Raw genomic sequence first — 13317 nt, 5'->3', positions numbered from 1 at the left:
CTCTGAGCTTGCCCTCAAGGCAGGTTCTTGTGCTGGGCAAGAGAACAGAGAGGAGGAAAGGGCCAGGAGACAGGTTCAGGTCTGCCCAGCTTACACAAAGTCTTACAGACCCCAGCTCAACATGGACAAAGTGTTTAGGATAATTTGACACTTCATAAATTCATCTATCCCCATCTGTTAGGTGTGAACAGAAATCAGAACCTTCTAAGGAGACTATGATAAATAGAGGAGTGGTTATTCCTGGCTTTTCTGTTCATGAGAATGTCTGAACGGTAGGAGGTAGGATCTTGGGGTGAGGGGGGTTCTGGTGTTTTCTCCTCTCTGAGCTTCCTTTTATCCACTGCACTACATGTATGTGGTTCTGGGCTCATCATTTCCTCTACCCTAGGAGTTGGTCAGGAACTGAGCCTGATGAGTCAGAGACCTCCCGCAAAACTCCTTGCCAACCAAGCTCCAGAAAAGAGGCTCTCTTTCTGCTGGCTGTGCTAAATTGGCTGGGGATGGGCCTTGCATCGTCCAGTGCCATGAAGTCCACCAAGCAGAGAGGGCCAGAGACAGAAAGAAGAATAGTAGTCTAGCGATGTCATTTGAGCCTCTAGATCCAGACGGAGCTAGATCCGTTCCTCATCCATCAGTGATTGTCACTAATAACTCCGCTTATTGTTTCAATTAACTTGAGCTTGGAAAGAGGCCTGGCAAACACAAACCTGTTTTTTTAATTATTATTAAATTTTATTAGTTTTAATGAACATTTACAGAGATTTGGGGTTCTCATTCATTCATTGTTGCACTGTTTTCTCTACCCTCCTCCCCAGTTCATTCTTCTCCCCCCCAAATGTCTGTTTTAATTGTCCAATTGCCACAGTGCTTGTCAAAGCCAGTTCTGATTAATCTCCTTTGTCAGTGTGTCCTTTGCCATTCCCTATCACTCCTCCCTGAGAGAGACTTCACCCTGATTCATAAGGAAAAGGGGATGGCGTATTCTCTTAGCTACTTCCTGCTGAAAAGGGACGTTGTGGGTTTCAGGGTGAATGTCTTCTCTCACTACTCTAAAGGGCCCCTTTGTCAGCAGGAAACACATAGACTATTATGGAGACTGATTTTGGAATTTAGATGCACTGTTATTAATTGTGCTTAGCCGTACATGTTCATATCCTTGAAGATGTATCATGGAGGTGTTGCAACCTAGAAGACACAAATTTAACTAACAAGTTAAAAGTACATGAGTCAAAAATTAACAAGCAATAATATTCCAAGTAGAACAAACCTGTTTCTTTTGTTGCTATTCCAAGTCTCCAAATTAAAAATATGCTATTGGTAGACAATCACCTCTGTAACTGAATAGTGAACCTAACCTTGGGTGAAGATGGAAAATGCATATTCCTCTAAAGTGTAGTTGAAATATTCTGTCAAATTGGAACCAACTCACAACTCCAGTGGGTTTTTGAAGGCAGTAAATTGTGTGAGAAGAGATTACCCATCCTTCTCCCACAGAGCAATTGGTGAATTCAAACTGTATGCCTTCAGGTTGGCAGCTCAGCTCCTTACCACTAGGCCACCAGAACTCCCCATAAGATGGAGAGCTTTTATAAAATACAGAGCAAGGCACAACCCCACCAGTCACAGCCCAGGAAAACAGTATCTTCCAACCTGAGTAACTCATCTTCTGTCAGTGTATCAGACAAGGTGTTGTTGCCATTTTTTATTATTATTCATTTTAATGAAAATTTACAGAGACTTTGGATTTCCATTCATTCATTGTTGCACTTTTCTCCCTGCCCACCCCTCCCCCCAATTCACTCTTCTCTTTGAAAAGTAAAAGGAAAAATTCCTTCATTGTTATATAATCCCTTCCCCCAAGTCCACTTCACTGTGCAGCCTTCATTCTGGACTCCTGTCATGACAATAATACCTAATCATATATCCTTTTAAACAGTTCTCTCCCTCATCTGTTTCAATGCAGTATACGCTGTTGTAAAACGGGACTGACATCGGGGTTGAGGGGAGACTGAGAAAGATGTTGTTGCCATTTATAAGGGTTTAACTGGTCAACTTTTTAAAAGTAAAAAAAAAACCTGGTCAATTTTTTTAAAGTAAAAAAAGTAAAGGTTCCTATGAAACCTGCCCACCACCATGGGTGACTCTGCTGGTATTTAAAAAAACTGGTAGCATCGTTTCTGGCATCATGACAATATGCAAGTCACAGTATAACAACTAACAGACAAGTGGTGGGAGATATAATTAACATATAAAAGACATTGTTAACTATTTCAGCCATCCATTACCCTCCCACAAAAAAAAAAAGGAAAGAAAGAATATCAGTGTGCTTTCCCAGATATTGTCATTGCACCTGATGATTATGTCTTCAGGAAGGAGTGATGAGAAAAGACAATCCTAGAGTTGGACAGATGTGGTGTGAATTTGAACTGAGCCAGTTCCTAGTTCTGATGATCTGATTGTGTTAGGTGATCATCTCTCTGTAACTGCCAATTTTAGCATGTGTAAAATAGGGATAAGAAAGACATCTGCCATAGTTTTCCTTATTTGTAAAATGAGTTGCCTATAATCCCCTTATTGAGTTTGTAGTAAGTGGTGCTGAGACAACGGGATTTCTACATAAGAAGCTATGAGTCGATACCTCACACCATGAATGAACTCAAAATAGATTGAAGACCTAAATGTAAGATGCAAAAATCATGTAACAAACAAAACAAAAGGACAATGCTTCAGGACCTAGTTTTTAATGATAGAGTCTTAGACTAGACATGAAAAGTAAAACAAAACTTCTCAATCCATTCATTTGTTGTTGGACATCTGGACTGTTTTCATGTTCTTGAGATGGTGAATAACGTTACCATGAACATTGGTGTACAAATCTCCGTTTGTGCCTCAGTTCTCATTTTTTCAGGGTATATTCCAAGTAGTGGAATAGCTGGGCCATATGGAATTTCTATGTTCAGCTTTTTGAGGAAGTGCCAAACTGCCTTCCAGAGTGGTTGTACCATTTTACAATCCCACCAACAATATCTAAGAGTTCCTATGTCTCCACATCCTCTCCAACATTTATTACTTGCTATCCTGTTAAACTTTGCCACTGCTACTGGGGTGGGATGGTATCTCATTGTGGCTTTGACTTGCATTGAAGTGGTACATTCATGTGATAGAATACTATGCAGCACGCAGGAGCAATGATTTTATAAATTACTACCTAACTTGGGAGGGACTGGAGAGCATTATGCTGAGTGAACTAACTCAGTCTCACAAAGGCAAATACTGTTTAAAGGTGTTATTGTATGCTTTGAATCCACCAGGTGCTCTGCTGGAGAAGGAAGGGCAATCTCCTCCTGTGCCATTCAGATCACAGTACACAACAAGAAATTAAAAAAAAACCCAAACACCAAAAACACAAAAAAACCCACAAAAAACCACCATTATTGTAGAAAGAGTATGAGGTTCCAAGTTGGGGGGGGCGTGGAAGCAACGGGGTGAGGGTGGGCAGAGTGTGGGATCCTAATCATAGGATTGAACAATTTGATGGGGGGGGGCTAAGGAAATGGGAAAGATCTTGTGTGAAAACAATGTATTTGAACTTTGTAAATAAATCAGTATTAAAGAAATGTAAAAAAGTAAAACAAATTAATAAAATGGATTTCATTAAAGTGGAAAACTCTTGTACTTTAAAGAACTTTATGAACAAGATGAGGAAACACTCTAAAGATTGGGAAAAAAATCTTGGGAATCATGTATTTGATGGACTTTTAATGTTCAAACTCTAGAGAGAATTCCTGCAAGCCACCAAGGAAAAGACAAGCAACTCAATAAAAATGGGCAAAACCCTGACTAGATACTCCATTAAAGAAGACATGAGCACGTGAAAAGGTGTTCAACATCGTAAGTTATTGTTTTTATGTGCCAGCGACTCAGAACCAACTCATGGGTGACCCTCCAGTAGGTTTTCAGAGGCTGTGAATCATGTGGGAGGAGATTGCCCATCATTCTACATTGGAGAGGTGGGTGGATTCAAACCACCTGCCTTTATGGTGTTAGTGCCAGCCTCTTACCACTAGGCCACCAGAGCCCCATCAAAACCCCCTTAAAGAGACACAAGCTAAAACCACAATGAAATAACACTTTATGATGATGACTACAATTTAAAAAAAAAGGATAACAACAAATTAATGATGAGAATGTGGAGAAGTTAGAACCCTCATCCACTGCTGGTGGGAATATAAAATAGCCTAACCACTGTGGAAATTATCTGACGGCTTCTCAGAAAGTTAAACAGAATTTCCATATGACCCAACAATATCAATTCTGGGACTGTATCCAAAAAGAAACACAAACAGAATTTCCTACACCAACATTCATTATATTGCCATTGTATTGCCTCAACGTAGAAACTGCCTAAAAGTCCACCACTAGATAGATGAATGGATAAAATATGGTACAAATACAAAATGGAATGGAATTCTATCATAAAGAGAAATGAAGTTATACATTCTACAACACAGGTGTACCTGAAAACTTATGTTGAATGAGAGAAATCAGTCTTAAAAGCGCAAATATTGAATGATTACACATATAAGAAATATCTAGAACAGGCAATTGCACAATCATCAGCGTTTATTAAATGGCTACAGACTATGAGAGGAAGGAGGAAAGGAAGAACCACTGCTCTGGGACTACTGCATTTTCTATTTATGATGATCAATAATTTAGAAATGGATATTATTGTTGTGTACCATTGAATTGGAACTGACTCAAAGCTGACTCTAGTAGAGTTTTTAGAGGCAGGAAGTCACATGGGAGGTGATTGCCCATTTTTGTCCAAGTGGAGCAACTGGTGGATTTGAACTGTGAGCCTTTGGGTTGGCAGCACAGCTCCTTACCACCAGGCCACCAGAGCTCCCTAACATGGATAGTGGTGATTCTTACACAATATAAGAAACAACATAATTAATGTCACTGTATTGTGTATGTAAGAAATGTTGAATTGCAAAATTTTCTTTTTGTTTTTTTTAAAAAATTAATTTTAGTGAAAGTTTATAGAGACTTAGGGTTTCCATCCATTCATTGATGCACTTTTCTCCCTGTCCACACCCTCCCCCCAAAATGTTTTTTAATAAATATTTTTACTTCAATAAAACAAACATAAAGAAGACAGGCTGTGCTTTCTTTTTCTCTCCAACAGCAGAGTTGGATGTGGCAGGTTCAGATGGGCATTTTGGATCTGTTGTACACAGGGGTCACTATGCCTTTAGTTGTGGGTGAATCAGTCGTACCTAACAATAGCATCAGATGTAATAAATGATCCTTCACAAGCTGCTAATGTGCTAAAAACCAAACAAAAACTCAAACTCACTACCATCGAGTTGATTTGACCTCATAGCAACCCTCCGTTAACCTTATGAATGGCAGGAGGTGCACAGCGCAATGTGTTATCAGATTAGAGCACCTGACCTCCTTGTAAAATGCTGAGCAGAACATACATGTGTTTCACTGAAATGATCCTGTTATTACACAAGATAGTCCCCCAAACCATCTCAGGGAACCTAGAGGAAGAGCTTCTAAGTTTCCAACCCCCATACTTAGAGACTCTATTCTTCTTCTTCTTCTTCTTTTTTTTTTTTTTCTGAGCAAGAAGTTCAATTTATTGGCGCACAGGCTAAGACAAGGCAGTGCTAACCAAGGTCTTTACGAATGCAGGGCCCGCCACTTGTCCAAGGTGCCACGACTGGAGATGTATTTCACTCCACAACCATCTGGAATGAGGCGCTTTTGAGCCAACCATGTTTTCAAACTCATCATCATTACACTTCGTAAAGGCCCACTTCTTGGAGATATGGATCTTCTGGCTCTCGGGGAACTTGAGTTTGGCTCTGCGGAGGGCCTCAACACATACTCCTTGCTCTGAAGCTTGGTATGGATGGAAATAATGACCTGGCCAACGTGAACCCTGGCCACTGTACCCTGGGGTTTTCCAAAGGCACCTCACACACCTGTCTGGAGCCTAAATGAGGACAAGACATTTGTGACATAAGAAGCATGAATGAAAGTGCATCCAAGAGTTGTCTCCAAGGTCCCTTAGGGCAACCCATACATGCAACACTACCAAGGAGTTGCTGTTTGCAGCCATTGCACACCAGAGACTCTATTCTTAAGTGGAGGTAAACACCACATTTTTAGTCTGCAGGTTCTTAACTTGTTAACACCAACAGACTTGTTTAACAGCAACTTGCTTGTTAACACCAACAGACTTGCCAAGGCATTAGCAGAGAAAAAGGAGACATATGAGAGTTAAAAACAAGAAAGAAAGAAAAAATTAAAGAGATGAGATGCCTCGGCTGCTATGGGCTGATGCCCCAGCAGGGAATGAGACAGCCAAATGGACATTATATTTAACCACAGACACACGGAGGTTTATTAACACTGGGCTTTATTCCTACAGGCCCCCATGAAACGGAGATAGCAAGTCATTGTCATACTGGGATCCACATCAAGCCCACAGCTCCCTGCCTTTGGAGGGAGACACCAGGCCCAGGGTGATGCTGTGTGCTGGGTGGGTAATGGAAGGTTTGTGTCATTTGTATGATATGTGATAAGATGCAGGGGGTGAAATCAGCTATTAACACTGATTAACTCAAAAGCTGACCACCAGCACACACAGTCATTGTTCCCACCGGCACTCTTTAGTGACAGGCTTTGTCTGGCTGGCTTCACAAGAGACAAATGCCATTACAGGAGACCAAATAACCTTATTTAGGCAATCTTCAGATAATAGAGACGCTCCAGGTATTAGCCTGACCGCATTAGTTTGATTTGTTACTACTGTTCACCTTGTCCTAGGTATTAATGGAGACAAAGGCCTGGAATTACCAGGAGCAGAGATAAGCTGTGGATTAGAGCTTGTGTATTTTGCAGGAAAGATAATTCTATCTTGGTTTTTCATTTCCATTTCCATCTTGCTTGATTTTCTCTCAAAGTTTAAGTCCAGGTCTCCCCCTCCCCCGAATATCATTATGTTCTCTCCAAATTGTTAACAATTATAGTAACAAAACGTTACAAATTCATTATTTCTTTTAACAAGCTCGGACTTCCCTTTTTATAGTTTTTAATTGACTTTGCAGAAACAATAGTGAACTTGTTTATTATCTTGTTTCTTATAAACCATATATTTTGAACTTGTTTCACAAAATTATAGTAGAATATCCCATTACTAGGATCTAGAGATAGAAAAAGATATGCATGTTGTATTTATAGTTATTTCTCTAATATTCTAAATATGATGTTTAATTTTTTTACTTCTAATTTTTATGTCTAAAATGTTTCATTTATAAATTATTTCCTTTACAAACTTACTACCTCAACTATAAATGCAGTTTCTTTAGCTTATAAGTAAAATCAAATTTTAAGATTGTATATTCAGAGACTATAAAATCAAAGTTAAGACTATATATTCAAGACTATGTAATCAAAGTTGCATGAAACTACTACTGCAAAATACTGAGGTAATGGAGTCTCCTCACTGAACTTTATAGAAGTGTGATCTGGGTTTTTTATGAATTAAAAAATAAGGAAAAGATTAATTATTGATCAATGTTTATAATGTTGTTACTTTCCCCCCCTCCTTGATTCTGTACTTTCATACAGATTCTTCATACTTCTCAGAGATTTGAGGGTTAGACTGTCTAATTCTAGATTGGATCTACAATAATTAATCTATGATTGTCTGTCAAAAATCTCAGTATAAAAAGCACAACTTTAGAAATGCTTAAATATTATTATAGAATAGTTTCTTGTTATTCACAAGACCTGAAATTTTTTTTCTGAATTAAAAATGCATCCTGTCTGACACGACGAGACACCAGAAGATGCAGGACAGAATGTCAAGTGAGATAATATTTCTGCTCTCATGTACAAAGATGTCTTTTCCCCACAGGGTTGTTGGTGGGTTCAAATTGCCAAAGTTTGGTCAAAGTGCTGAACAACGGGGCCACCCTCTAGGGTTTGTTTCTTGCACCATTTTTATAAATACATGAAGAGATCATTAAAAATGGTCCTGGTGGAGAAGGGAGAAATGGTCATCTCAGTGGTTATATCTGAAGTGGTTATATAGAAGGAATGAAATTTGAGGCAGATTTATTTCTCTTTTGCTTGAATTGTTGATAGTCCATAAAAACAGGTTATTTTGAAAATGACATGACAATTTCTCCGTCTGTGCTATTCCTGGTGACTTTCAGTATAGTAAGAGTAAAATAAAGAACAAAGGAAGCTGCTAGTGCAGATTTTATAGGAACAGAAGCAGCTTTTTGACTGTGGGACAGTGGCAGAGCGGACAGTAACAATTTTCATAGAGGAGGCATGTAATGGCTCAGCTTTTCCTGTTACAGCCCTGCTGGCCTCTTTTCCCTTATCTTCTTCCACCTCACCAATACTGAAACCCAACCAAACTCATGGACATCACATCGATTCTGATTCTTAGAGACTGTACAAGGGTCAACATGGCAGATTTTCTCTTCAAGTTTTCCAAGGCTGCCAATCTTTATAGAAGCAGATTGCTACATCTTTCTTTTGCATGGTACCTGGTGGGTTTGAACCACTTACCTTTGGAACTAGCAGCTGAGCAAGTAACCACTATGCTATCAGGGTTCCTAATCCCAGCAGTGTTGTTGTTATGTTGTTTTGTCATGTCATGTCATGTTATATTAATTGGAATGGACCCATAGCTAACTCTCTAGTAAGTTTTCAGAGCCAGTAAATCACACGGAGGTGACATAAGTGCAGGTACGCAGAACTCTGTACACTAAATGCACATTTAAAATTATTCTGAAACATTCTAAAATTTGGGTCTTCTTAGAATGAGACACCACCTCCCTCCAATATTACTCACGCCTAAGGGGAAAACAAAATCCTACCAAAACCTTCACTAATGAGTAAAGACTCAATATCAATCAATAAGTAAGCAAGAACTTGTCACTCAGGTCATCATTGGGTGAGAAAAGAAGGCAAAGGAAGAGGAAAGAAAGAATTCCATTTGAAAGAACAAAGTTGCCAGCAAAGACAGAGGACCCAAGCTGATACTGTAAAAGGCACTGACTGAGGTCTTCCATCAATTAGAAAACAATTTTCCTCCAGGGGGAAAGGCTCCCACCATCGTATCCCATTCCCCTCTTTAACTGGCAGAAATGATGGGGAAATGGCAAATGCTAAAGAAATACTAGTTTTTGTTCAACAGAAAGTGCCTTGATTATTACTAGTGACTATGTCAGAGCAGTTATTCTACCATAGGTAATACTTGTAACATAATACACAGTTGACTGGAAAGCATGAAATTGAAGCTAGATAATCATCCCCACTTTAATGAATGAAAGGTAAGTACAACAGTAAACGGACTAGGAAAATACTAAAAATTTGCACTTCTTAGGAATCAGCAAATCAGTTTCACTCCTAACAATTCTATGATCTGAATTCAATTTACTGAGGATGCCCTCCTTTTGTCTCATCCTAATTTTGCATTTATTTATATCTGAATTCTTCTGTGCAATGTAATACCACTTCTGTGGATAAGCCAGCTGGTGTTTTTACATCTGTGTTTTAACATAATGGCTCTGATATAAGGGGGTGAAAAATCCTTGAAATTGGCATAGACTTTGTTTTGATAGATGGTAAGAAATTCACTGCTTTAGGGCAGAAATGAAGAAAAACTGAAGAATCATGAATAAGTCATATTCTAAAACATACTTAAGCATAAACATTGCAAAATTTTCTTGAAAGAAAATGAATTGGAACAAATCACACCTTTGTGCAACTCTTTTTAGGGGCCTATACCTCAGGATGAGTTTATGAACTGAATCCAACTTGTAAAGTCACTGACTCGCCAGTTTCCTGATTTTTTTTTTTTAGTTTCCTGATTTTAACAAATTAATTTACTAGCTTAAGTTTGCTCACTTAAAAATAGATTTTTTTCTGAAAATGTTTTATTAAAATATACAGAAAAGTCCTTTACCTTAACTAAAATTACCCAAATATAATATGCACCATGTGGTACTAGTAATTATTTACAGTGTTTTTTTTCCCAAAAAAAGACAATATTCAGATTAAATGCAGACAACACCACACCACATTTTTAAACAGTTGGTATTTCCATTGCTTCTCAATGTTCTGCAATTGGAAGGTAATGCCATATGCTTAGTTTTCTGTCTACTCCAAGACACTTGCGTTGAAATTTTTTTTAGCCATTACAAACTGTGATTCTCTATAGGATCTTTTCAGTTTTGCACGTCGATTTTGGAACCAGATCTACAATGAAGGGAAAAAAAGAAGATAGTTCTCAGAAACACTTTTTTCATTTTAATCACCATGAGTAACAATGACATTTTAAACTTACCTGGATCCTGTCTTCCTCGAGGTTCAACTTCTGAGCTAAATCTTCTCTGATATCAATGCCAGGATAGCAGTTTATTCTGAAGACATTTTCCAGCACTTCAATCTAAGAACAAGGAAACAACTCTGAGATGATGCTATTTGGAAGGTCAACAAAAGGTGGCTTCAATTTCTCTCTCAAGACATTTGCATTAAAATCCTTAGCCAGGAATCTGTATACTGCTCCTTTTGTGTCCTTGATAAACTGCTTTAAAAATGTTAGTCTACTGTTTCACTAGTAAGGTCTCTAAGTTGAGATCTCCAAATGAATGGGCTTTTTTTGCTTAATTGAATGTCAGTTAAAACCTTAACTTACTTAGTTCAAGTAATTTCCCACCTGGTTTTGAGTAAAAGCTGTTCTTGGTCTTCTGCCTCTATACCAATTCAATTCCCTTTTCAAAGACAATCTCTCTGAGGGTGAAAAGTAGCTTTCATATTTCAGAATTCTTTCTTCAGGCATTGGGTAATCAATGGTACAAGACAGTGAAATCTCATTGGGCAGGCTCGGGACCTGTAGATCCAAGGTATCATCCTTCCCTAAAAACAGAAAATTAAACTCCATTTTGGAAGTCTATCTCATATACACCACAGAGTTCTAAAACAAGTTATCTCATTTATCTGGGTCTTAATAAAAGAGCTGACTCTCTCATTAACCCAAACCAGCCAACCAAACGTATACAACAAGCAACAATGAAGACCTTGCCTTGGTAACAATTTGGCCTCTGAACACCATTTCTTTTTCAGCAAAGACAGGTTAAAATACCTGATGTATCAAGTACATACAGAAAGATCCTCAGAAGTAAATTGTTAAGTTCTTGGAATTTTATATATATATCTTTATACAGTTTGAATGAACTGATTCTCTTTTGTGTCTCTCACAACTTAATTCCTTGAGGGTGTTAACAATCTTGTATGTTTCAGCCATGTAACTGGACGAAACCACTGTTTCTCTCTAACTCCGCATAGAAAGAAAGCAAGCACAAATGAAACACTACAAATAGAATGAATGTCTAAGAGTTTAAAAATTAAGTTGTGGCATACCTGATGAGCTGCAGGTGTCTCCCCAGGGCCTGTGAGGTTTCACAGATGGAGTACACTCTTTCTTCTGGTTCAGTCCTAAAATGCTCTCGATTGAGAAGGAGCTAGATGAGGGTTTGCTTTCTCCAAGCTGAGCGCCTTCCTGAAGGCTGGGAGACATCCTCGAGTGGGCTACTGAGAGTCAGCCGGAGCTCTCCCCTCCTCTCTGCGTCCCTGACCCACGTGTACCGGCTGGATCTTCCTGCCGTTCACCTTATAGCTTCGCTGACAAGGGGGCTGGATTTAGAACGTCACTAATTAAAATCCTGTCTTAGAAAGTTTTAGCATGTCAATGAACACTCTCCCACCCAGCGGCTTGAGGAGTTAATTGTTTATTTGTTTGCAAGTAATTAGCAACTAATGGGTACACCAGGGGGGCCACCTACAGGGACAAAAGTGTTATCTCTCCTAAGCAGAACACAGATTTAACTTTCTCAAAAGAAGTCATGCACGAATGTAGCACTCCTCTTTTATTTGAAATCATTAATGTATAAAATCATGCTTTTTATTCTGAAGTCTATACTTACATGGACTCCAGTCCCGTGAATATACAGGCAAGATAGGCGAGCAGTCAAGTAATAAATGATCTAATTTAAGTAAATTTTCTTCCAAGAAAATTGGAAAAAATAATAATCTCTTAATGCTATTACGGTAATTCTGATGAAAATGCCTGTTTTTCACATGCATATGTAATAGTGAATGTTGTCAACGAAAACACAATAGTATTTAGAGAGCAGCACACTGGAAAAGGTGGGTAAGGTTATTAAAACGGAGTGTAATTGTCTTCCAAGTGCCCAGATTAATTAATAGGAACAGTTGCACCAAGTATTTTAAATAACTAATGGACTAATTCTCTTTTCTTCTTTTCTTTTAAATGAAAGACCTAAGTTTATATGAAGGTCCATGTGTGACCACCTCCAAACAATTGAAAAGCACGCCTATCCAAAGGAAAGAGAGTATTTTGCCTCTCACTATCTTGGTTTAAAAGACAAGGACCTGTTTTACAGCATTTTCAAAAGGGAAAAAAAATCCTTTGTTGGTCTTCTGTGGGACTAGTGGTTTTTCACTAAGATGAAGAGTTTTCTGACAAACACCTAAGCAAAGAATGTCCTCTTTTCATAATCTGGAACAAACCTGAAAGTCAAAGAGAAGTTGTTAAGTGTTGAGTTTAGCACAACTCATAGCTACTCTAGAAACAAACGATCTGAACCCTGTTCTATCACTATCATCATTTCTCTGATTTTCATAGTTTCCAAAGGCATGTTGTTTAGCAAATGGAAGAGTTCTGCTAATTGGAAAGGTTTCAAAGTTGTGCCTTGACCATAAAAGATTCCTTTAGTCTGCTGCTCCTTGTCTTACAGTACTTTCTGGAAGATACATTTCCATATACAGTTCTACCCATCGTTTAAACAATTACTAGCCTTTAGTCTCAAAGAACCAAAGGCACTGCCATCAAATTAACTCTGACTAATGTCAATCCTCCATCAAGATTTCTGAGACCATAAATCTTTTCTTTCTTTTTTTGTTTTATTACACTAGTTTATCTACAAAATTCGAATACATTGTTTTTCACACCAGTTCCTTCCCATTTCCCCACCCATCACATTGTGCAACTCCATGATTAATTCCCCCCCACACCCTGCATATCCTCACCCCTCTGCTTTCACCCCTCCTTAAATGCTCTTACTCATTCTACAATAGTGGGGGTTTTATTTGTTTGTTTATTTGTTTTTTTAATTTAGGTTGTTCATTTTTCATTTCAATGAACATCTACAGAGATTTTGGGGTTCCATTCATTCATTCTTGCACCCTTCTCCC

At 38.4% G+C, this 13317-nt stretch overlaps 1 protein-coding gene across 1 annotated transcript; it reads right to left on the bottom strand.

Annotated features, from left to right (window-relative positions):
* Nucleotides 1-10200: 10200 nt before the first annotated feature.
* HESX1 (HESX homeobox 1) lies at nt 10201-11620 on the bottom strand. The gene is made up of 4 exons (XM_006892213.1): nt 11464-11620; nt 10760-10959; nt 10388-10489; nt 10201-10299 (listed from the first exon to the last, which is right to left on the bottom strand). Exons 1-4 carry the CDS (start codon nt 11618-11620, stop codon nt 10201-10203), a joined length of 558 nt encoding a protein of 185 aa, XP_006892275.1.
* Between the last annotated feature and the right edge of the window lie 1697 nt (nt 11621-13317).

This window comes from Elephantulus edwardii, unplaced genomic scaffold, assembly GCF_000299155.1.
Source record: "Elephantulus edwardii isolate Elephantulus edwardi_28Jun2011 unplaced genomic scaffold, EleEdw1.0 scaffold00113, whole genome shotgun sequence".
Lineage (NCBI taxonomy): Eukaryota > Metazoa > Chordata > Mammalia > Macroscelidea > Macroscelididae > Elephantulus > Elephantulus edwardii.
Note: the sequence above shows the minus strand (reverse complement) of the source record. Positions and strands in the feature narration are given on the sequence as shown.